This window comes from Anabrus simplex, chromosome 5 (assembly GCF_040414725.1).
Source record: "Anabrus simplex isolate iqAnaSimp1 chromosome 5, ASM4041472v1, whole genome shotgun sequence".
In the NCBI taxonomy this organism is placed as follows: Eukaryota; Metazoa; Arthropoda; class Insecta; order Orthoptera; family Tettigoniidae; genus Anabrus; species Anabrus simplex.
The window spans coordinates 200543276-200569103 of NC_090269.1; the positions used below are offsets into that span (position 1 = coordinate 200543276).

Sequence of the window (25828 nt, forward strand, 5' to 3'; positions counted from 1 at the left end):
CAAAATGTCACAGGACCAAAGTTGTAGATCACTCCGAATTGAAGGGACATTGTGCCATCCGTTTTGTGATACGATTTACCGTTTAGCCAAAAAATAGCTCAAAAGGAATGTCTGCACAGTCATTAAAATTGCCTCCATATTTCGATATCTTTGGGGGTAAAAAGTGAAAAATTTGAACATCTTGGAATTTTCCCGTCGGTTAGGGACCAAAAGCTATAATTTCACCAAATTTCAATTGTCTACCTCGTCTCGCAGATTGTGCCGCCGTCTTGATTTGGGGGGATGGGGGATAAAAATGAGGAAATTCCCGAAAATTGTTTAGCCCACGAAACCTATAGGTTATCGTTTTGGATATACTATACGACTGTGTTCTTATACTGAGCCCAAAATTTGAGCCCCCCCCCAGCGTGCCCCCTTCAGGGAATTTTGAGAATTTCCGATTTTTCTAGGGATCCTGGGGTCATCAGTTTCCCTCGTACCAAGTTTCAAATTTCTGAGATTTCTGGAAGTGCCTCATTAATTCACGTCTTTTTTTCATTTTTAAATATTTATATATACATCGCTCCAGCCCGACTTGCTTTTATATATATAGATAGATGACGGATAAGCATGAGCACGTTGAAAAGTGCAGACTTCCACTTCGAGGTTCATATCTCCTAAACGGTTTATGATATTAAGAAACGGTTTGCGCCATCCGACGCCTCATTTATCGCTCTACATGTTTGTTTCTAAACCATTTCCTCGTATCTCCCATATTAAGGGGGCAAATTGAGTTCAAATTTTGAATAGGGTGAAATTTGGGTGCATTTTTAACATTTTACATTACATTTTGCCATCTTATGTATAAGCTAAAATCATGAAATTTGGTACGCATATGTCCCTTAATTGTGCCAATGTGCGCACATAACGTGATGATCCTATCATTCTTATAAGTGTGTCAAACACTAAAATATACTTGTAAAAATCACCAAATTTACGAACAATCCAGATATACGGCCAAATTTAACTTATAAGGGAGAGAGATACGACAAAATGTCACAGGACCAAAGTTGTAGATCACTACGAATTGAAGAGACATTGTGCCATCCGTTTTGTGATACGATTTACCGTTTAGCCAAAAAATAGCTCAAAAGGAATGTCTGCACAGTCATTAAAATTGCCTCCATATTTCGATATCTTTGGGGGTAAAAAGTGAAAAATTTGAACATCTTGGAATTTTCCCGTCGGTTAGGGACCAAAAGCTATAATTTCACCAAATTTCAATTGTCTACCTCGTCTCGCAGATTGTGCCCCCATCTTGATTTGGGGGGATGGGGGATAAAAATGAGGAAATTCCCGAAAATTTTTTAGCCCACGAAACCTATAGGTTATCGTTTTGGATATACTATACGACTGTGTTCTTATACTGAGCCCAAAATTTGAGCCACCCCAGCGTGCCCCCTTCAGGGAATTTTGAGAATTTCCGATTTTTCTAGGGATCCTGGGGTCATCAGTTTCCCTCGTACCAAGTTTCAAATTTCTGAGATTTCTGGAAGTGCCTCATTAATTCACGTCTTTTTTTCATTTTTAAATATTTATATATACATCGCTCCAGCCCGACTTGCTTTTATATATATAGATAGATGACGGATAAGCATGAGCACGTTGAAAAGTGCAGACTTCCACTTCGAGGTTCATATCTCCTAAACGGTTTATGATATTAAGAAACGGTTTGCGCCATCCGACGCCTCATTTATCGCTCTACATGTTTGTTTCTAAACCATTTCCTCGTATCTCCCATATTAAGGGGGCAAATTGAGTTCAAATTTTGAATAGGGTGAAATTTGGGTGCATTTTTAACATTTTACATTACATTTTGCCATCTTATGTATAAGCTAAAATCATGAAATTTGGTACGCATATGTCCCTTAATTGTGCCAATGTGCGCACATAACGTGATGATCCTATCATTCTTATAAGTGTGTCAAACACTAAAATATACTTGTAAAAATCACCAAATTTACGAACAATCCAGATATACGGCCAAATTTAACTTATAAGGGAGAGAGATACGACAAAATGTCACAGGACCAAAGTTGTAGATCACTACGAATTGAAGAGACATTGTGCCATCCGTTTTGTGATACGATTTACCGTTTAGCCAAAAAATAGCTCAAAAGGAATGTCTGCACAGTCATTAAAATTGCCTCCATATTTCGATATCTTTGGGGGTAAAAAGTGAAAAATTTGAACATCTTGGAATTTTCCCGTCGGTTAGGGACCAAAAGCTATAATTTCACCAAATTTCAATTGTCTACCTCGTCTCGCAGATTGTGCCCCCATCTTGATTTGGGGGGATGGGGGATAAAAATGAGGAAATTCCCGAAAATTTTTTAGCCCACGAAACCTATAGGTTATCGTTTTGGATATACTATACGACTGTGTTCTTATACTGAGCCCAAAATTTGAGCCACCCCAGCGTGCCCCCTTCAGGGAATTTTGAGAATTTCCGATTTTTCTAGGGATCCTGGGGTCATCAGTTTCCCTCGTACCAAGTTTCAAATTTCTGAGATTTCTGGAAGTGCCTCATTAATTCACGTCTTTTTTTCATTTTTAAATATTTATATATACATCGCTCCAGCCCGACTTGCTTTTATATATATAGATAGATGACGGATAAGCATGAGCACGTTGAAAAGTGCAGACTTCCACTTCGAGGTTCATATCTCCTAAACGGTTTATGATATTAAGAAACGGTTTGCGCCATCCGACGCCTCATTTATCGCTCTACATGTTTGTTTCTAAACCATTTCCTCGTATCTCCCATATTAAGGGGGCAAATTGAGTTCAAATTTTGAATAGGGTGAAATTTGGGTGCATTTTTAACATTTTACATTACATTTTGCCATCTTATGTATAAGCTAAAATCATGAAATTTGGTACGCATATGTCCCTTAATTGTGCCAATGTGCGCACATAACGTGATGATCCTATCATTCTTATAAGTGTGTCAAACACTAAAATATACTTGTAAAAATCACCAAATTTACGAACAATCCAGATATACGGCCAAATTTAACTTATAAGGGAGAGAGATACGACAAAATGTCACAGGACCAAAGTTGTAGATCACTACGAATTGAAGAGACATTGTGCCATCCGTTTTGTGATACGATTTACCGTTTAGCCAAAAAATAGCTCAAAAGGAATGTCTGCACAGTCATTAAAATTGCCTCCATATTTCGATATCTTTGGGGGTAAAAAGTGAAAAATTTGAACATCTTGGAATTTTCCCGTCGGTTAGGGACCAAAAGCTATAATTTCACCAAATTTCAATTGTCTACCTCGTCTCGCAGATTGTGCCCCCATCTTGATTTGGGGGGATGGGGGATAAAAATGAGGAAATTCCCGAAAATTTTTTAGCCCACGAAACCTATAGGTTATCGTTTTGGATATACTATACGACTGTGTTCTTATACTGAGCCCAAAATTTGAGCCACCCCAGCGTGCCCCCTTCAGGGAATTTTGAGAATTTCCGATTTTTCTAGGGATCCTGGGGTCATCAGTTTCCCTCGTACCAAGTTTCAAATTTCTGAGATTTCTGGAAGTGCCTCATTAATTCACGTCTTTTTTTCATTTTTAAATATTTATATATACAACATCGCTCCAGCCCGACTTGCTTTTATATATATAGATAGATGACGGATAAGCATGAGCACGTTGAAAAGTGCAGACTTCCACTTCGAGATTCATATCTCCTAAACGGTTTATGATATTAAGAAACGGTTTGCGCCATCAGACGCCTCATTTATCGCTCTACATGTTTGTTTCTAAACCATTTCCTCGTATCTCCCATATTAAGGGGGAAAATTGAGTTCAAAGTTTGAATAGGGTGAAATTTGGGTGCATTTTTAACATTTTACATTACATTTTGCCTACTTATGTATAATCTAGAATCATGAAATTTGGTACACATATGTCCCTTAATCGTGCCAATGTGCGCACACAACGTGATGATCCTATCATTCTTATAAGTGTGTCAAACAATAAAATATACTTGTAAAAATCACCAAATTTACGAACAATCCAGATATACGGCCAAATTTAACTTATAAGGGAGAGAGATACGACAAAATGTCACAGGACCAAAGTTGTAGATCACTCCGAATTGAAGGGACATTGTGCCATCCGTTTTGTGATACGATTTACCGTTTAGCCAAAAAATAGCTCAAAAGGAATGTCTGCACAGTCATTAAAATTGCCTCCATATTTCGATATCTTTGGGGGTAAAAAGTGAAAAATTTGAACATCTTGGAATTTTCCCGTCGGTTAGGGACCAAAAGCTATAATTTCACCAAATTTCAATTGTCTACCTCGTCTCGCAGGTTGTGCCGCCATCTTGATTTGGGGGGATGGGGGATAAAAATGAGGAAATTCCCGAAAATTTTTTAGCCCACGAAACCTATAGGTTATCGTTTTGGATATACTATACGACTGTGTTCTTATACTGAGCCCAAAATTTGAGCCCCCCCCAGCGTGCCCCCTTCAGGGAATTTTGAGAATTTCCGATTTTTCTAGGGATCCTGGGGTCATCAGTTTCCCTCGTACCAAGTTTCAAATTTCTGAGATTTCTGGAAGTGCCTCATTAATTCACGTCTTTTTTTCATTTTTAAATATTTATATATACATCGCTCCAGCCCGACTTGCTTTTATATATATAGATAGATGACGGATAAGCATGAGCACGTTGAAAAGTGCAGACTTCCACTTCGAGGTTCATATCTCCTAAACGGTTTATGATATTAAGAAACGGTTTGCGCCATCCGACGCCTCATTTATCGCTCTACATGTTTGTTTCTAAACCATTTCCTCGTATCTCCCATATTAAGGGGGCAAATTGAGTTCAAATTTTGAATAGGGTGAAATTTGGGTGCATTTTTAACATTTTACATTACATTTTGCCATCTTATGTATAAGCTAAAATCATGAAATTTGGTACGCATATGTCCCTTAATTGTGCCAATGTGCGCACATAACGTGATGATCCTATCATTCTTATAAGTGTGTCAAACACTAAAATATACTTGTAAAAATCACCAAATTTACGAACAATCCAGATATACGGCCAAATTTAACTTATAAGGGAGAGAGATACGACAAAATGTCACAGGACCAAAGTTGTAGATCACTACGAATTGAAGGGACATTGTGCCATCCGTTTTGTGATACGATTTACCGTTTAGCCAAAAAATAGCTCAAAAGGAATGTCTGCACAGTCATTAAAATTGCCTCCATATTTCGATATCTTTGGGGGTAAAAAGTGAAAAATTTGAACATCTTGGAATTTTCCCGTCGGTTAGGGACCAAAAGCTATAATTTCACCAAATTTCAATTGTCTACCTCGTCTCGCAGGTTGTGCCGCCATCTTGATTTGGGGGGATGGGGGATAAAAATGAGGAAATTCCCGAAAATTTTTTAGCCCACGAAACCTATAGGTTATCGTTTTGGATATACTATACGACTGTGTTCTTATACTGAGCCCAAAATTTGAGCCCGCCCCCAGCGTGCCCCCTTCAGGGAATTTTGAGAATTTCCGATTTTTCTAGGGATCCTGGGGTCATCAGTTTCCCTCGTACCAAGTTTCAAATTTCTGAGATTTCTGGAAGTGCCTCATTAATTCACGTCTTTTTTTCATTTTTAAATATTTATATATACATCGCTCCAGCCCGACTTGCTTTTATATATATAGATTCAGTGCAGATTTGGTCTGAATCCTGTTAAGAGCAGTCCAAGTTTTCGCTGGTAGATTAAGTACGATCAAAGCTGAGGACTGGTTTTCATCCTCCATTCTTATCTCCATTGGGCATTTGCGTATTAAGCAGTCAGTCAAGGGGAACATATTTCTCAGTCACTATGAGGTACCGCAAGGGATAGTGGGGCCTTTCATCTCACACCTAACGAGCTATAGCCCGAAGGAACTAGGCTCACTCATGACACCGATCTAATGAATCGAGTTCTGCTCCATTCTTCTCTACGAAAATAATTAATTCGTTTTTAAAAAGGTTTTATCCGCCCTACTTGGCGATGATAACTCCTTACATTTAGCCCACATTTCCCGCGTAGTGAATTGGTTAATCGTTCCCGGTGTGTGAGCTAGAAAGCTCGCGGTTAACCACAGAATGCCCGGTCATTAGAGTTACATATGAGAGTTGACCCTGCCCGGAATAAAAGACTTGTAGTTAACGATCGTAGCTTCTGCATCAGGAGTTTTTCTCCTCCGGTAGTATATACCATAAATCTTAATTATGATGAGCCGCAAAACTTTGTAATATAAATCTCAAACATTGCAAATGTATTCAGTCTGAACATTTAAAACTGCTCTATTTAAGTACTCTAGATAATTTGGTACATGATTTCAGTTTTGATGAGCAATGAAACTAGTTTTAAATCTCAACTGACTGCTTTTGCATACATTGACCGTCTTTGAAATCTGCAATTAATATATTTTATTCTTGCCGTGAATATTATTCCATTTATTATTTCAAACTTCCTCTCCGTCCAAGTAATTTAATTCTGAACTGGAGGCTGAATAGTATTCAGTTAGCCTTGTTTATCCAACTGAGGAGCTGCTTGATATGACCTGATATGAGAAGCAGAAGCCAAGAAGCTAAGCCACTGCACTAACCGAAATTCTATGTACTGGTACTTAAGAGACGAACAAAATAATGAAATGGTGGATAGATTTTAATTGTCTGTAAATTTATTTATGTATGTACGTTTTAACAATCAACACTGAGGTCACTGACCGCGAAAATTAGAGTAAATCCGAAAAGAAAAAAGGTTACCAGGTCAGGTTACCAAGCAATACTTCGACCACGTGGCTCTCCAATTCTCCAAGTAGTCTCAAGGTGCTTGGGGTTCTTAATATGGCATTATACGTATGGACGCCGAAAAGAAGTCAATTTACCAGCCAACTGTAAACTACTATAAAGATAAATATCACCTAGACAAGATTTCCGTCCATGGACTCATGATCGGAGCTCGAGGCACAATCCCTAAATTTCTTGTACAGCTATGGGATTCTCTCGGTCTCAGCCGGACACGACTTCACGATATCACTATCGCCGCAATACGAAGTTCAGTGACCATACTCCGCAACCATCTATATAACATCTGAAGAACCGTATTGCAAATCTATTCCTGAGTCTTTTGGTGAATCTTCCACCTGGCACACTAGCAAAGTCAACAGTAACTTAGAAGACAAAATACTGTGTAGTCGACATACTTTGTCCTTGTGGCAGCCTCCGCATGGGGAAAGTTGTAATAATAATAATAATAATAATAATAATAATAATAATAATAATAATAATAATAATAATAATAATAATAATAATAATAATAATAATAACTGATAATAATAATAATAATAATAATAATAATAATAATAATAATAATAATAATAATAATAACTGATAATGGATAACATGTATCTTACCGTTATGTTGTATTAGTGCAAGTATTTATTTATGTCACAAGTCTCAACAGGGTTATCCTCGACTTACAACAGAGATTATGAATAAAAATGAATGACTAGATGAATGAATGTATTGTTGGATGATTTAATTGTATTCATCCATGCATGAATGAATAAACATTCCTCTCTCCCAGACATGGATAACCACCGACAAAGGAGAAAACATTCATTATTGAATGAATGATTGAATGACGTCAATGTATTCATATATTTAATCAAGGTAGCTTGCGATTTTTCGTGCTTTCAGATCTTGTGGTTGTATGCCATCGGACCTCTAATTCTAAAATGTATTCAAACCAAGATGGGTGGATTCCTATTTCGGGAATTTAACTTCGAAGAAGGTCACGTTAAAGAGAACCTTATGATAATGTACTGAACTATGACACCAAGGCAATAATCCATTACATAAATTTTTAAGAATAAAAGTGAGGTTGGGAATGGGCTAGCAACGTATCATTGTGCACATTCTAATGTTATTGAGTCCACTGTATTTTGCTGTTTCTGATACCTTCCCCTCACAGGAGTTTGGCGACCACAATGGAGCAATTGTTTCTATCTTGCGCCTCCCGTATCAGTGTGGCCGATTTTTGGGCATCGAACCGCTATCAGGGTTTCCACACCTAGGATAATCTTCTCCACCCTCTCCCACATTTCCTATCTACAGTAGCATGTCTTCTACGTTCGGTTCTATGCTATGCTGGTCTTTGGTCCAAAAGAACCTGGGTTGGATTCCCGGGTTGGGGATTGTAACATGCATTGGTTAATTCGGATGGCTCCGAGGAAGACTCGAAAGACCTGCACAAAGTCTCTCCGGAGACAACACGCCATTATTATATATACATATCCCTTACATGATGACTTGTATCAAACTGTACTTTTCGTTTCGGAAGATGTGACTGAAAGAGACTTGCATCTTTAAGGGTCAGGACTCATTTTGATTTCCCGGCTCGACGGAGTACCTTCTCGTTGTTGACAGGATCTACTCCTACTACCCCATGGCACTACAGCCCTTGAAGGCCCATGGCCTACCAAGCCACCGCTGCTCAGCCCGAAGGCCTGCAGATTATGAGGTGTCGTGTGGTCAGCACGACAAATCCTCTCGGCCGTTTTTCTTGGCTTTCTAGACCGGGGCCGCTATCTCGCCGTCAGATAGCTCCTCAATTCTAATTATGTAGGCTGAGTGGACCTCGAGCCAGCCCTCAAATCCAGGTAAAAATCTCTGAGCTGGCCGGAAATCGAACCCGGGGCCTCCGTATAAGAGACAGGCACGCTTCCCCTACACCACGAGACCGGCGATCTACTCATTGGATCTGAACATTCTGCCATACATCCATATTTCAAAAGTCTGCACCCAGCTCGTTGACGAAGCGCGCATGTCATTGCTTCACATTATCCACTGCCTTGCCAGCTTGAGTGGTTAAGACGATAGAGTGTTGACCTTCTGAGCACAGGTAAGTGGGTTCGATCCCGATTCTGTCCGATGATATTTGAAAGTGCTTAAATGCCCCAGCCTCATGTCGATATATTCACCGACACGCAAAAGATCTCATTCAGCCATGTCGAAACACCAGATCCTGTGAGATCTCTACAGTTAAACAACATTGGGCGTGGAGTGTAGCTCACGTGCCTTTGGCTAGAAGAGGGATAGAAAGGAACTGGCCACTCTACCGCGGTTCAGTGGCACCTATTTTAGTAGGGTAGGGGCAATGACTACAGATCGCTAACGTCAAGGATTATATAAGGCACTTGATCATTCAAATAAAAGAATTAGTGCTGAACAAAATTTCCTGCCGGGCTGAGTGGCTCAGACGGTTAAGGCGCTGGCCTTCTAAATCCAACTTGGCAGGTTCGATCCTGGCTCAGTCCGGTGGTACTTGAAGGTGCTCAAATACGACAGCCCCGTGTCGGTAGATTTACTGGCACGTAAAAGAACTCCTGCGGGACTAAATTCTGGCACCTTGGCGTCTCCGAAGACCTTGAAAAGTAGTTTGTGGGACGTAAAGCAAATAACATTATTATTATTAACAAAATTTCCACATTCGGCGCCTCTATAAACCGCAAAAGTAATTAGTGGGACGTTAAAACTTTATTATTATTATTATTATTATTATTATTATTATTATTATTATTATTATTATTATTATTATTATTATTATTATTATTATTACGGAGATTCTGTGGTGGACAGAGGTGAAAGAAGGTGCGGGCATGAATGGGTCGATATAAGACAGTCATAGAGTGAGTTAAAACTTTAAAATTAGAGCTATATTCCTTTCTCCTTTGGGGGGGGGAAGGGTCCTTTTCAGATATTAAAAATTTAACAAAACAATTCTCTAAACGAAAAACAAGATTTCAGGTAAAACAATGAGATATAGAAGAAATATAATAAATGACAAGAGCACTACTGCTCCATGAAAATTATCCAGGAGACAACTCTCCAAACATTACACCACTCCAGCCTTCCAAAGCCTTCAACCTTCAACCTTTACATTAACACCTTTACATTAACACCTTTACATTAATAGAAAGAGCATCTATGCCTTATAAAATTTACACTCAGGAACCTATTTCCAGATATCTCCAGGCCTATCAAAGGTACAACCTACATTTTACAAATGCCAACAGTATTCACTGTCTTGAATGCTCAACATTTAAGTAATGACATTGATTGTAGCAGGGGTAGCACATACCCATTCTAGAAGGCCTTCGATAAAAGCAAAAGGTTAGATAACTGGCCCAAAAACCATAATGGAATGAAGGCGGACACTTGCACTCCTTGAAAGTTGAAAAGAAAACCTTATAACCCTATTTAAGCTTATAGCTCCTAAGTTACGGTGGCTAAGCCTGTGCTACTGACGTGACTCGATGGCGAAAATATTTAAGTTGCGAAGATTACAAACTGAAAAATGTTACAAAATCATAGTCACCTCAAATTCAAGTTGAGAGGGAACGCGAGAAGGTAGCTCACTCCCTATTCCCATATTTCGGATAAGTTCTTTCAGCTAGTTTGATGTTTACATTTAAAATTTGAAATTTACATTTTAGAAAATTAAAGTTACATTAATAAAGATTGGAAACTTTCCCCTTGAGCTAGCTTTCAGAGACTATTACTTAATTACGCCAGAACTGCCATTACCTTGAGCTGGTGGACTTCTCGAAGATGGACGAGGTGCCCCGCCTCCTTTATAAATACACGCTCTGTAGACTGGAAAGGTCAATAAGACAACCTGGCCCGAAAATATGCCAGCTTTTATAGGCGAGGGGAAAGTTCCAGAAAGCTCTGGGCTAAGGCCCGACACACCCCCAAATCTCATTGGGTAATTAAATACATACCAGGCAATGTTGATTGGATGAAAAATAAATATACAAAACTTTCTACTGGCCAACATCCTAACTTGGCGGGAAGAAATAGGAGTGTTGTAAAGATTAACACACCAAAAACAATGAATAACCAGTTCACTGTAGTAAACCTTAAAATACAAAATTAATCTACAATTATAATAGTCAATATTCACACTAGAGGGCATAATATAAGTTTATAGTAGAGACATCTGTAGAGAAATGTCCAAACTAATTGTATTAGTTATTGCGAGTTTTAGATTTTAGATAGCATTCTCCAAGGCGCTTCATTGAAATGCACGGGGCGGGTGTACATCTGGTATTATTATTATTATTATTATTATTATTATTATTATTATTATTATTATTATTATTATTATTGTTATTATTGTTGTTGTTGTTGTTGTTTTTATTATTATTATTTCCTATATCAGGAGGTCTATGGATTAAAATGACAGGCTAAACCTTCACAGCTCATAAATTCAAAATGTATTTGGACTGAGAGAATTATGAACAAAGTATCATCGATTTAATTGAGGTATAACGAAGTATTATGAAATTATTTTCTCGAAAAGAAAACGCCTAGAAATTATAGCCGCTCGAAATCCTTCAATTTTTTATTTGCGGATTGACCACTTAGGATCACACTACACTTTCATTTTTTCTTTGAAGTTTTCACTTCCTCCAGTACTCCTTTGTATGGGCGTTATGCTGGGTTTTTTTGTTGTTGTTGTTTTTTTTTTAATCTGTCTAGGCTCTTCCCGTCTTTGCAGTTCTTTCGACATTGAAGCCCTTCCAAATTTTGAATCTTGGTCCGAAATATTTTCCTGTCTAAGACCTGAACTTCTTGGATGTTGGACTTCTCTATATCTTTATTAACTTCCTTAATCCATGCCGTCGTTGTATCCTTCTTCTACAGGTAGTCGAATAACGTTTTGGTTAGTCTGGTTTTGTCCATTCTGTACAACTGGCCGAGAAATGATAACCTCCTCCTCGCCATGGTCTCTGAAAATTTCTCCACTTTTTTTTAGACTTCATTATTGTTTAGAAGTTTCCAGCCGGTTTCAGTCTGAATTCGGCCTAAGATTTTCCGTATTCTTCTTTATAGAATCTCCAGCTTTTCAACTTGTAATTCATCGAGAGGCATTCGCTGGCATACAGGCATTCTGTTTTTCTATAGTGTTGTAATGCCTTATTTTGGCATTCCATGAGATCCTTCTATTATTATTATTATTATTATTATTATTATTATTATTATTATTATTATTATTATTATTATTATTATTATTATTATTATTGTAACACCACACACTTCTAATCGAAGGACACCGATTTAGCGTTGGTTTTACACGTACGAAGTCTTTTGAAGGGAGTCGTGATTTTATCAGCCTTGATCCAAACTCAGTGGCCCGGTAAGTGACTAAACATTGTGAAATGAATACAGGTAGGCGTCTCTCACGTATCGTATGATGTAACACCATCTCGCCATACGCACAGTGGAGCTGGCCTGCTGAAATGTTGGCGTGTAAGGATCATGTGAAATCGACGGTTCTCTTCACCGGCTAGTCCGTTGTTTAGTTTGTGTTAATTCCTATCCCATCCAAGTTACGTTCAGTCAGTTTGTAATGCAATATAAGGGGGTTAGCTCAAACATTTACGCATACATTTGTATGGCAATATCTTCAGCGCTGATTATTAGGCTGTTGTTTGCTCGAAGCATTCTAAAATACAAGAAAATTTCCCACAAGTAGAGTATTTTCAGACCCCGTCTTCGGGATTTTTGGTTATATCGTGGTTTTGAAAATAAGTGACACTTCCTAGCAAAACACTGCTAATATTTTCCAATTATTATTATTATTATTATTATTATTATTATTATTATTATTATTATTATTATTATTATTATTATTATTATTATTATTTTTGCTAGTTGCTTTACGTCGCACCGAAATAGATAGGTCTCATGTCGACGATGGGACAGAAAAGGGCTAGGAGTGGGAAGGAAGCGGCCGTGGCCTTAATTAAGATACAGTCCCATCATTTGCCTGGTGTGAAAATGGGAAACCACGGAAAACCATTTTCACGGCTGCCGACAGTGGGGTTCGAACTTACTATCTCCCAAATACTGGATACTGGCCTCACATAAGCGTCTGCAGCTATCGAGCTCGATATTATTATTATTATTATTATTATTATTATTATTATTATTATTATTATTATTATTATTATTATTATTATTATTATTATTATTATTATTATTGTTGTCAACCTCGTCAAGCAGTATGATATAGTGGTTTGTGCTCTTTGTTTCCAGGAATTTTCATGTAGTCGCTTGAGCAGCAGTATGAGTGAACTTCATGTACAGTTACCTCTCCAGAGGTTAGTCACATGTTTAAGTTTTCGATTCCACAAGGTATCGAAATATCAATCCTTCGGAATGAACCGTGCATGCTTCTCTCACGTCTCTCTAATGAATAGCGACATAATGAAACATTTGAGTTTAATTCTTAGATAAGGTAAAGCTATGAAACTTCTAATAGTCCACGACTCCCCGACTATCCGTAACGTCGGCCCTAAGTGGGACAGAGTGGTTAGCTCTATCTTTGAACGACTTTGATTCGTTTTAATATCTACGGCATGAAAGAGCAAAGATCACTTGAAATTTCGACTTCGTACGTTAAACGGTTTTATTTTCAGATCTAACCCTCTAAACTCCTTACGGGTAGATTATTTTCAAATTTTTCAAATTTCACATCTAGGATTATAAAAAAAAGCAAAGACTATATGAAATTCTAACTTCATGAGATGTGGTGTCGGAAGAATGAATATATTTTCGTTCTTAACTCTCATTCAATGTACTAAGGGGTAGAATTATTTCAAACTTTGTCTTATGAGATATCTAGAATATAGAGATGATATTGAGAACAATTTTATTCATCTCGGAGCTATTCATATTATTGTAAATTTCATATTTAACATAAAATATCAATGATCATGTGAAATTACAACTTCGAACGTCAAACGGTTTTGGGGAATGAATATTTTTCATTATCAGAGCAATACCCCCATTTACACCCCTTATACGTGAAATGCTTTAAAATACTTCATATTTAACATCAAGGACAAAAGAACAATCATCACTGGAATTTCAAAATCATAGGTCAGACAGTTTCAGAGAAAATTTTGTTTTCATATTTAACCTCCTGGGCAATTTTTTTTCATCCTTGTCTTATTTAGCATGCAGGACATATAAGAGACCATCTTGAATATTTTTACCTCGTACATACAATGTTTTGGGAGAAATAACATTTGTTACCAGATCTAACCACCATTCAATCCCCTATGTGGCGGAATTTTTAAGACCATTTTATTTTAATATATAAGACATAAACTATTATGCTTGTTTACGAAACCAAACCCCCATTTTAGCCGCTTAGGGGCCGCCTCTTTCACACTTAACATGTAGGATGTAAATTAAGTTACCATCGTATGAAATTTCGTCAAACAGTTTCAGGGAAATGAATTGAGAGTTATCGCAGCTGGCTCCCGTTTGAACTCTTCTAAGGATGCAATGTCTTAAGACCATTTCTTATTTAATAACTAAGTTGAGGAATAACGGCCATGATGCGAAATTTCAAACTCGTATGTCAATTTTTTTCGGGGGAATGAATATATTTTTGGAACTAACCTCCCTTTAAACCATTTAAGGGTGGAATATTCGAAAATATTTATTAAATAACAACAGCAATGAAAACAGCCATTATGTCAAATTTCAACTGTGTACAGTGAAAGGTTTCGAAGGAATGTTTTGGTTTAACTCCCCGTTTATCTCTTTAGAGAGTGGTGTTTTTTTAAGACTTTCTAAGTGACCACCTAACACATAAGGGAAACTATCGTGCGAAATTTGAACTTCCTACATTAGGGTGTTTTGAAGATACATTGATCAGTCAGTGAGTCAGAGGGTGTAAGAGGAATCGAACCCGCATTAATTCAGATAAACTAAGCACGTATTTATTATCTCTGTTAGAAATGTCGCGAACTTCAAAATACATAAATAATAATAATAATAATAATAATAATAATAATAATAATAATAATAATAATAATAATGTCCGCCTCTGTGGTGTAGTGGTTAGCGTGATTAGCTGCCACTCCCGGAGGTCCGGGTTCGATTCCCGGCTCTGCCACGAAATTTGAAAAGTGGTACGAGGGCTGGAACGGGGTCCACTCAGCCTCGGGAGGTCAACTGAGTAGAGGTGAGTTCGATTCCCACCCACCTCAGCCATCCTGGAAGTGGTTTTCCGTGGTTTCCCACTTCTCCTCCAGGCAAATGCCGGGATGGTACCTAACTTAAGGCCACGGCCGCTTCCTTCCCTCCTCATTGTCTATCCCTTCCAATCTTCGCCATCCCCCGCAAGGCCCCTGTTCAACATAGCAGGTGAGGCCGCCTGGGCGAGGTACTGGTCATTCTCCCCAGTTGTATCCCCCGACCAAGAGTCTGAAGCTCCAGGACACTGCCCTTGAGGCGGTAGAGGTGGCATCCCTCGCTGAGTCCGAGGGGAAAAACCGAACCTGGAGGGTAAACTGATGATGATGATGATGATGATGATGATGATGATGATGATGATGATAATAATAACAAAGAGAGACAGCGTGCAGTGGCTTCTCAAATCCCAAACTACTTTACCCGTATTTGAAACTTGCTGAATTCGGTTGAGATTTTCAATTGGATAAACACATAACGACAGGCAGGGCATCAGGTATTAACCCTCAGCCATATCTCAAATTGTGCTTATGTGCTCCACCGACTCGATATAAACATAGAAAGATGCGCTCAGAAAAGATTAATACCATACGACCTTGGCCGACATTTGGAGAGTTTTGATCTTAACAGCATCTGGATGACTTGCACATCAATTTAGACGTTCTCTTCCACCTACGAGTTTGCACCACTGTATTTCGTAGTACAATCAGCGATCCTAGTAGTGAAACCAAGAAATCTGTAAAATACTTGGGCGCCGAAAGTTAGAATTTTGCCAGGTGATCACTTAAGTGCGAACTCAAAAATGTTGTTGCTGAAACAAACGGTATGGTGAACAATAGATTATTTTCTATCCTCGATGATCGTCCAACCTTGACCGGATCGAACCCGTGATCTATGACATGGTAGATAGTGATTGTTACTGTAAATGAAACGACAGATATTTTCAGACACTGAACTCAATAACCCCTGTGCCATCAGCGCCATATAGCCTACTTTCATGTTTCATTCGTTTAATTGTTCCTTGTCATCTTCCAAAGTTCCCATCGGGGAGTAATAAGGTTAAATATCTCAATAGAAATTGCTGTAAACGCCGTGAAACTATCAGAAAACAGGACAGAGAGCACCGCCCGATTAATGGTCGTCTTTTCTGCATTCATCCGAGAACAGATCGTGTGGAACGCGCTGCGATACGCTGTGCTACATTATGTTGCACCAAGTTGGACTCGAACCCACTAATTGTGGCGAGCAAGGTTCAGGAGGTCGTGAGAAGCTGGTGACGGTAAGCGCTGGAGTAGGTTAGAGCCGTGTCCTCCTTAGTCCGGTCCACTACTTTCTGTACGTCGCAGCTCGTGTGCACCTTCTCTCTGAGCCTTCACTACAATAATGTTAAGCAATATATTCCTATCCCGATCTAAATATGCTGAAACTTTACATTAGGATAGTGAATTCGAACCCCACTGTCGGCAGCCCTGAAGATGGTTTTCCGTGGTTTCCCCATTTTCACACCAGGCAAATGCTGGGGTTGTACCTTAATTAAGGCCACGGCCGCTCCCTTCCCACTCCTAGCCATTTCCTATACCATCGTCGCCATAAGACCTATCTGTGTCGGTGCGGCGTAAAGCAAACAGCAAAAAAAAAAATACATTAGGATAAACCGATCCTCTTATCTCACTCTGAATTTCATTTATTTCGAATTGAATTAAAAGTCTTTACCACGAACCTACTACGCTGGCGTAGCAGGGGGAGAGGTGATACTCCCACATGGCGCGTCCCAGTTGGCAGATAAGGGAGTCCTAACGGGCTTGCCGGCGGACTTGAGGGAAATAAAATACATCTCGCAGACCAAACACAAAACGCCCCTGTGGGTGGGGGACGCAGAGGAAGAATACACCCACAGTACCCCCTGCCAGTTGTAAGAGGCGACTAAAAGGGGCGACCAAGTGATGATCCAATTAGAACCATGAGACTACTTGTAATTAGTACCATCACGCAGGGAACACTATGGGTCGCATTTACTTGCGAGTAGTGCCACTATGTTAGGTACGCAATAGGTCTGTGATTAGTAGCGACAGTGTGTGAATCAGGATGTGGGTCCTACGGTACCTGTGATTCGTACCCCTATATGAGCAACACTATGGGAATAGCAACACCATGGTTCTGCCTTACCTACAGTATGCTCAGTTCGCACTATGTGATGATAGTACGAGTCCCTGTGGTTAGTCCACTTATGTGAGGAACGCTATAGGTTTGCGTTGCCTGTAATTAGCGCCGCAATGTGCGAAACACCATACCTGTGAATAGTACCATAATGTGTGGCATACCGCGAGTCTCCGCTACTTTTGATTAGTACCGCAATATTACACATTGCACGGTTCTACTTTCCTAGCGATAAATAACATTATGAGGGGCCGATGACCTGGATTTTGGACCCGTTTCGACTATAAGCATAATCGATTCCCCACTGTGCTATAGAAGCAGTCCCTTGGTCAGTAATACTATTGTTTTTTGCCAGCTTCTGTGCATTTGAGGCACTGTGGGTCGGATCCACTGATCGTTTTAAATTCATATCCGTCCATCCATTCATTCTTCGTCCTCATGTTTTGAATTCTGGTCAGTGGAGGATTTTGTACTTTTAAATTGTCATTTCATTTCGTTTCATTTCGTATCATTAGGGGTCGATGACCTCGATATTAGGCCCCTTTAAACAACAAACATCAATCAGTCAATCAATCAAAAGTCAAATATTGTCACGTTATTTTGAAACTTTTAGCAAGTAGGGCCTATATTAGAGATGGCTTCATCCATCGTGAACTAAACCTATTAACGTTTATGATTTAAATACTTAGAATGGTTTTAGAAGATAGCTTTCCTTAAAGCAGTCTTAAGATGAAAGAGGGATTCAGGATTCGAAACCGAGCTCTTCTATATTGAATTCACTGTGATTGGAAACATCTACAGATCAAAGTCTGAGTTACTACAAAACCACTTCACAAATCCGGCGCGTGAGAGGAAATGACTGGTTTTTAAAATCATTAAACAATTTGGAAGTGTAGAAATGTAATTTCATATTATTTCAGTCTTTGCTCAAGAACAGCCGATTCAGCTTCAAAAAGCTGAATGAGTCACTATCTGTCTTGTTCGTCCTAACGGAAATAGAGAATTCGAGTTAAAATCGAGAGTACAGTCAACTTTTCACTTCTTTCTCGTTCCAATAACTTCTGCTCATGTTGGTATCTATAGTGGTTATACCAATTGTTGTGGATTTGTGTCATGAGGGTGACCAACGCTTTCTGCTTTGGTCTGAGACGTTGATATCTTAAGTATATTTTCGTATTTGCTCGACTGAGTAGTTCAGACGGTAGATCGCTGTCTTTCTCAGCCCGAGTTGAGGGTTATACCCGACTCAGACCTAGTGTCGGTAAATTTACCGGCACTTAAAAGAACTCTGGCGAGATAAAAATTTCTGACGTCTCAGCATCTCCGAAACTCGTGGGAGATAGTAGGGCGTAAAACCATTTTGTTATATTTTTCTGTTCTAAAATTATAAATGGCTGTGATAGTGTGTTCTTGTTGCAGGAACCCACGACCTGGAGGACCGGCCGCTGCTTCTCGTGGATTCCACAGCAGTGGTGAAGTCGGGACTGGATCGTCACCAGGTGGCCAGACTTCTGCTCTACTATGCCTCCATTCCCAGGTCAGTCCATTCTTCTTGTCTCATGACTTAATTGTTACGAGACTAGGGAGCTACTGTGCCCCCCATTTGCCTCCACAGGAGGTCTTGAGATAAGGAGACTTCCTCCCGAGGAACCCACTCTGCTCGAGACACATTCTGGATGTCCGTTTCTCGAATGTGTAGTTGTCGGTGCGAGCTGTTGGTTACTTGAAGAGAGACTCCTTATCCTCTACTAATCACATCCGGGACATGGTTATGACTAACGGTGCCCACTTATTAAAGATTTCTATCCACCGTATAATTATTGTTGTTTCTCTATTTGATCCAGTGATATTCTTGGTAAGACTCCGTATCCTTATCAAGCCGTTCAGACTAAAACATCATCATCATCATCGTCATCATCGCTTTTACCAGAATCCCTTTCTTTCTCAATCTGCCGTGCTGGGTAGCTCCGGCGGTAGAGCGTTGGACTTCTCAGTTCAAGTTGGTGGGTTCGATCTCGGCTCATTCCGGTGGTATATGATGCTCAAATACGTCAAATACGTCCCCCTGGTATCGGTGGATTTACAGGACAACATTCCGGCAACTTGGCGTCTCCGAAAACCGTCTAAGTAGTTATTGGGACATAAAACTATTATTATTATTATTATTATTATTATTATTATTATTATTATTATACAAGTAAAAATGTTCCATTATTATTATTATTATTATTATTATTATTATTATTATTATTATTATTATTATTATTATTATTATTATTATTATTATTATACAAGCAAACAGGTATATCTAATGGAAATACGAGGGTAATCCAAAAAGTAAGGTCTAACTGCTTGTTAAAAATCTGAGGTATACTTCCAAATTAGTTTCTGGCCACTATTTTCTGCGTATCTTAAATTAATTTTATACTTTGTTTCTACCACAATTACAACATTCTTCGTAAAGAGACACCTGTTTTGTTTTCTCCTTGTTTCGCATAATAATATCCCTTGTGATAAAACTGTACTTTTTTTTTTTTTTTTGCTATTTGCTTTACGTCGCACCGACAGATAGGTCTTGTGGCGACAATAGGACAGCAAAGGCCTAGGAATGGGAAGGAAGCGGCCATAGTCTTAATTAACGTACTACCCCAGCATTTGCCTGGTGTGAAAATGGGAAACCACGGAAAACCATTTTCTGGGCTGCCGACAGTGGGGTTCGAACCCACTATCTCCCGGATGCGAGCTCACAGCTGTGTGCTCCTAACCGCACGGCCAAATTGCCGGGTAATCTACTTATTAGTGGCTGAAGTTAGATACCACCTTCTTACAACACCGACCCATCAAAAATTGCATTTTCCTATTCGGGAACATAGGACGACTTATTGCTCGTTCTGGATTTTATGAGAGAAATGAAGTTATTAAAGCCAGCTATTTTACACCATCTTGAGTTGTAGCATGGATTGCGGTCAAATGCCTTCAGAAATGACAATGAGAGTCTTTAATTTTCATTTTCCTTCCAGTCATAATACGATTAGCTGTTTGTGAAGAATAATGACCTGATTGGACGATATCCTTAAGACCTGAACCCGCGACCCGCTGCCAGCCTCAAATGTAATTGTTTCCACCACGAATTAAGCGTGTTACTTGCAGCACTTGGTTTTCATCGTTTCTCATGACATTCGATTAGCCTATGAAGAATGGGAGAACGTTTCATTTTAATCATTTTTATGTTGTTGTTTTTACGTCGCATTAACTACGTTTACGGTTTTCGGAGACGCCGAGGTGCCAGAATTTAGTCCCGCAGGAGTTCTTTTACATGCCAGTAAATCTACCCACACGAGCATGACGTATTTTAGCACCTTCAAATACCACCGGACTGAGCCAGGATCGAACCTGCCAAGTTGGGGTCAGAAGGCCAGCGCCTCAACTGTCTGAGCCACTCAGCCCGGCGAGAATGTTTTAGATATGCTTTCCATTGTTTTCGAGGTCGTGTGCTCCTAGATGTGTCCAATGCAATGAAAGTCAGAGCTGAATAATTCCATTTTGGGGAACAATGGGTTTCATTATGTAACCTGAGTGTTACTCTGTCCCCGATAAATTACACAAGTACTTCGGGCGCATCCGGGAGGTAGTGGGTTCGAACCCCACTGTCGGCAGCCCTGAAGATGGTTTTCTATGGTTTCTCATTTTCACACCAGGCAAATGCTGTACCTTAATTAAGGCCACGGCCGCTTCCTTCCCATTCCTAGGCCTTTCCTGACACATCGTCGCCATAAGACGTATCTGTGTCGGTGCGACGTAAAGCACCTAGCAAAAAAAAAGTACATCGGGCAATAGTAGTATAATTGGACAGTTCTGCCGCCTCCTGAATTTTGGCGGGAGATTTGAATTTTGGCGGGAGATTTGAATTTGTAAACAAAGCCACGTGCTTTTTGACAGCTGTCATCGACAACAACGCATCGCTAACCTCACTGCTGCCATCTTGACGGGCCTAAACCTCACTAGTGCCAACTTAACCTAACTAGCATGAGGTAAACAAAGCCACGTGTTTTTTGACAGCCACGTGCTTTTTGACAGACAACAACGCATCGCTAACCTAGTACTGCCATCTTGACGGGCCTAAACCTCAGTAGTGCCAACTTAACCTAACTAGCGCGAGGTAAACAAAGCCACGCGCTTTTTGACAGCCACGTGCTTTTTTTGATAGATTTGTAAACAAAGCCACGTGCTTTTTCACAGTCAACAACGCATCGCTAACCTCAGTACTGCCATCTTGACGGGCCTAAACCTCAGTAATGCCAACTTAACCTAACTAGCGCGTGAGGTAAACAAAGCCACGTGCTTTTTTGACAGCTGTCATCCGCCATCTTTAAACACTGTGCTGCCCTCTTTCGTCACCTGTCATCGGCAGTGCTGCCATCTTGGCGGGCCTAAACCTCAGTGCTACCAACTTAACCTCACTAGCTCGAGATAAACAAATCCACGTGCTTTTTGACAGCCACGTGCGCGCTGTCATCCGCCATCTTTGAGCATAGTGCTCCCCTCTTTAGCTACTTACCTTTGAAATGTGGTACGTCATCCGCCATCTTGCAACCGAAACCTCAGTGCTGCCTGGTGACGGCAAATTCCACGTGCTCTTGTTTGGAAACAAAGCCACGTGCAGCTGTCATCCGCCATCTTTGAGCACCGTGCTGCCCTCTTTAGCTACTTACCTTTGAAATGTGGTACGTCATCCGCCATCTTGCATCCGAAACCTCAGTGCTGCCCGGTGGCGGCAAATTCCACGTGCTCTTGTTTGGAAACAAAGCCACGTGCAGCTGTCATCCGCCATCTTGCATCACAAACCTCAGTGCTACACTCTATGTGGTGGTGGCAAATTCCAAATGCTTTACAAACCTATGCCCCTTTTTTGACAGCTATCATCCGCCATCTTTAATCACCGTGCTGCCCGGTGGCGGTAAATTCTACATGCTTTACAAACCCATGTGCTTTTCTGACAGCTGTCATCCGCCATCTTTAATCACCGTGCTGCCCGGTGGCGGCAAATCCCACGTGCTCTTGTTTGGAAACAAAGCTTTTAATCCAGAGAGAACAGTGCTGCCCCGGTGGCGGCAAATTCTACGTGCTTTACAAAGCTATGTGCTTTTTTGACAAAAAATTCTGCTCTCGAGATACTTACCGAACTAGACGATACGATACTTACGAATCTGCTCATCACCTTCTTTCTTCTATGAGTAATAAACAAAAACTCTATCTTGCAAATAAGGACCGGTAGGAAGGTGATACCTAACCTAAAATAAAAGAATATGCCAATTCTACATTATTTATTTACATCTTGTATGTACAAGTTTTATCTCGAATCGTTTTACCCTAGTGATGTTTGCGTACTTCTCGATGCAATTCTTGAATGTACAAGTTTAAACTTGCCGTACTACGCTCTCAGCGTACCTCTCCCGAATTGTGATGTAAGACAGCGTAACGTAAGTACACACCTCTAGCATAATGTTTATGTAAAGTAGTACCTATCAATACTACTATGCCCCCAGGCTAGCGTGTTGGTAGAATTTGGAATGACAAACCGTTTACAATCATCGCTATTAAGGGCTACCTTACTAATTAAATGAGTGTACAACTGGTGCTTCTTGCTTCTAATGACAGACATTTGCTTATGCAAAACAGATGGATTACTTTTAATGCAATTGTTATAGTTTTCAAAACTTAGCTGATTCTGAACGACATTCTTTTTAACCCCCTTCAATCTCTTTATTTGTAATTCATTTAAGAGTTTTATACAATATGACTTGGATTTAGTACCTACAAATGAATCGATAATATTCCCAGCACATTCATCTTTCATTTTACCTAGAACCTTTTTGTTCACTAGCGGTAGATGATATTGATTATCTGCAGGATAGTTACTTGTATCAAACCTACTGAAGTCCGGCTTTATATCATTGTAATAGTCATCAGTTTTGATTTGATAAATAAACGAATCGGTATCTGTGTAGAGCAATTGTGCATTATGCGCGTACTTCTTCACATATAATCGTAATGGAATTCATACATGAGTGTTTTAGCCAATTCAAGTACTGCAAAGCCGACGTAGGTAGGTTTGTCATACTTAACCTTGACACGATTCATCTGTATAATAACTAAATTCTCATGTATGATGGTGCAGCTGTGGAAATTTGGTTTACTTATTAAATAGTTAGCACCATATGTTTTCTTAATATTATCCCAGTTTGTAATCAATTTTACATCAACGCGTTTGTAAACATTTTCCATAGTCTTACCAAACGCACTGTTATTCATGAGCTTGTAGAAATCTTTTTCAAACTCGTTAACCGCATTCGTTCTTAAATTATTGTTCAGATCGATATATGGCTTTAGCCACGGTGACTGATTAAATTCTAGTACGCGGTGAATTTTGGATAACTTCAAACCATGCTGCAAACACTGTTTTAAATTTCGGTAATGAATGATATACTTAGATTTATCGCACAAATTAGCAATGAGCATTTTCGTCGTTGATGCAATGTACGGGGGCTTCATATTTTCAGGGCAGAACGGTAGGTCATTATGAGAAGTGTGTAACTCTTTAGGATACTGTAAGTCAACTTCGAGGAAATAGCCTTTATCAGCTTCATCACCTAGGGCGTGTAGCTGTAAAGCATCAATTTCGCACTGCGTCAGCCAGCGGAAACCACTCACCGGTAGATGCTGACTCATCGCCCACCCATACTGATTATTAGCATCGAGGTAAACGATATACCGAGATTCCTGACTGGAATCCAAACTCGGCATGTACTTATTATTCGCCTTCGAATCCCGCCCGCTGCACTGACTTAGACCGGCTCGAATTGATGATTTTATGAAGTGCACCATATCGATATCGGTCAGCAGTTCCAAATTCACATGCGTGTGTTTTAACATAGCATCCCAACTTAACCCAGGTGCAGGAAAATACTGACATGGGTCAAGGCTGTAGGTGTTCATGCAAACACAGCGAAAATTTTCAAAAACATCAGCTAACAAAAGTACATCTGTCTTTAAATATAAATCGGAGTATTCACCCAGCGTTTGAATGTGGAACTGCTCCCAGATATGTTGTGCATGTAAATAGTCATCATCACTAATATCTGCTGAATTCAGCGAGCTGTAAAAGGATTGTTTCGATGGTAAGGCACGTTCTTCGAGGCGGTCTAAGCAGTCGAGATATTCATAACAAAAAACACCCTTACGCCGAAGTAAATTAAACTGCGCTTCTTCGGGAAAAACGCGTCGAATTTCCGTAAATTGTTCAGGCTGTAAATGACTAGAAAGTTTATCGAGGCTACTCGCCATAAAGCGAAACGAGTCAAGGAATCTCAGTTTTATAGAATGCTCAGCATCTACTTTTACAGACTTTGCAAACGCAATGTACCGCTCTTTATTCTGAGGGATTATATCTACTTTTTCATCTGAAGCTCCAAATTGTGAAATGATGAAATGAGAGTCGTAACCAGATAAGTTATGAAAAATTACAGGGATAAATTTAGGAACTCTATACTTAAGATTACAGCTATAATGAGCGGCACATCTGTAGAAACCAGTTAAATGATCATAATCAAAAACTTTAGGGTCATTTTCGGAAAATTCCCCATCACAAATGCTACACTTTGTAGCACGTTCATGATCATTTAAGACCGGGCGAGTTGGCCGTGCGCGTAGAGGCGCGCGACTGTGAGCTTGCATCCGGGAGATAGTAGGTTCGAATCCCACTATCGGCAGCCCTGAAGATGATTTTCCGTGGTTTCCCATTTTCACACCAGGCAAATGCTGGGGCTGTACCTTAATTAAGGCCACGGCCGCTTCCTTCCAACTCCTAGGCCTTTCCTATCCCATCGTCGCCATAAGACCTATCTGTGTCGGTGCGACGTAAAGCCCTTAGCAAAATAATGATCATTTAACTGAATTTCGGTAAGTGGCTTCATAGGAATATTACTATTCAGAATACGACCGAGACGAACTGCATCACTTTCAAGTCTTTCTAAAAATACTTTAGCAGCATCATGTCCTCGATACAGCTCTAACTTGTTAAGCGTACCATCGTAACTACACTTGATGTAATACGCGAAGCTATACGGGACATGTATGTGCGTAGTATTAGTGAAAGAGTTGTCAGGATTAGGTGAGCATGTGTTGCATGGCGTGAGGATGGCTTCAAAGTCTGCATAAATCACGAACGGTACCCACATCTGCTTGTGAAAATTTGTAAATTTTAAAACATTATTGCCTGTAGTAGGTATCTCTGTACGTACATGATTGCAGTCATTCTTGGAATGCTTCGTTAACTGATCTTCAGTTCTAAAATACTGCAAGCATCCATCACATAGCCACTTTTTACCCTCATGTTTTGACAACTGACTGCCAACAAGTCTACTCAGATTTTTAATCCAGCAAAAGTGGCTATTCACACTGTTTTCCATATAGAGTAAATTAACATGAGTACTCTTCTTATGACATGTATAATACAGAGGACCTACTACAGACTTTTTCTCTACACCATACACATT

General features: G+C 39.7%; 1 protein-coding gene across 1 annotated transcript in view; it reads left to right on the forward strand.

Moving 5' to 3' along the window:
• LOC136874435 (puratrophin-1) overlaps nt 1-25828 on the forward strand; it is a 1332114-nt gene that overhangs the window by 743067 nt on the left and 563219 nt on the right. Inside the window, exon 7 of the mRNA XM_067148069.2 lies at nt 18693-18810. Coding sequence (XP_067004170.2) covers nt 18693-18810 — 118 coding nt within the window. The remainder of the gene's footprint in view (nt 1-18692; nt 18811-25828) is intronic.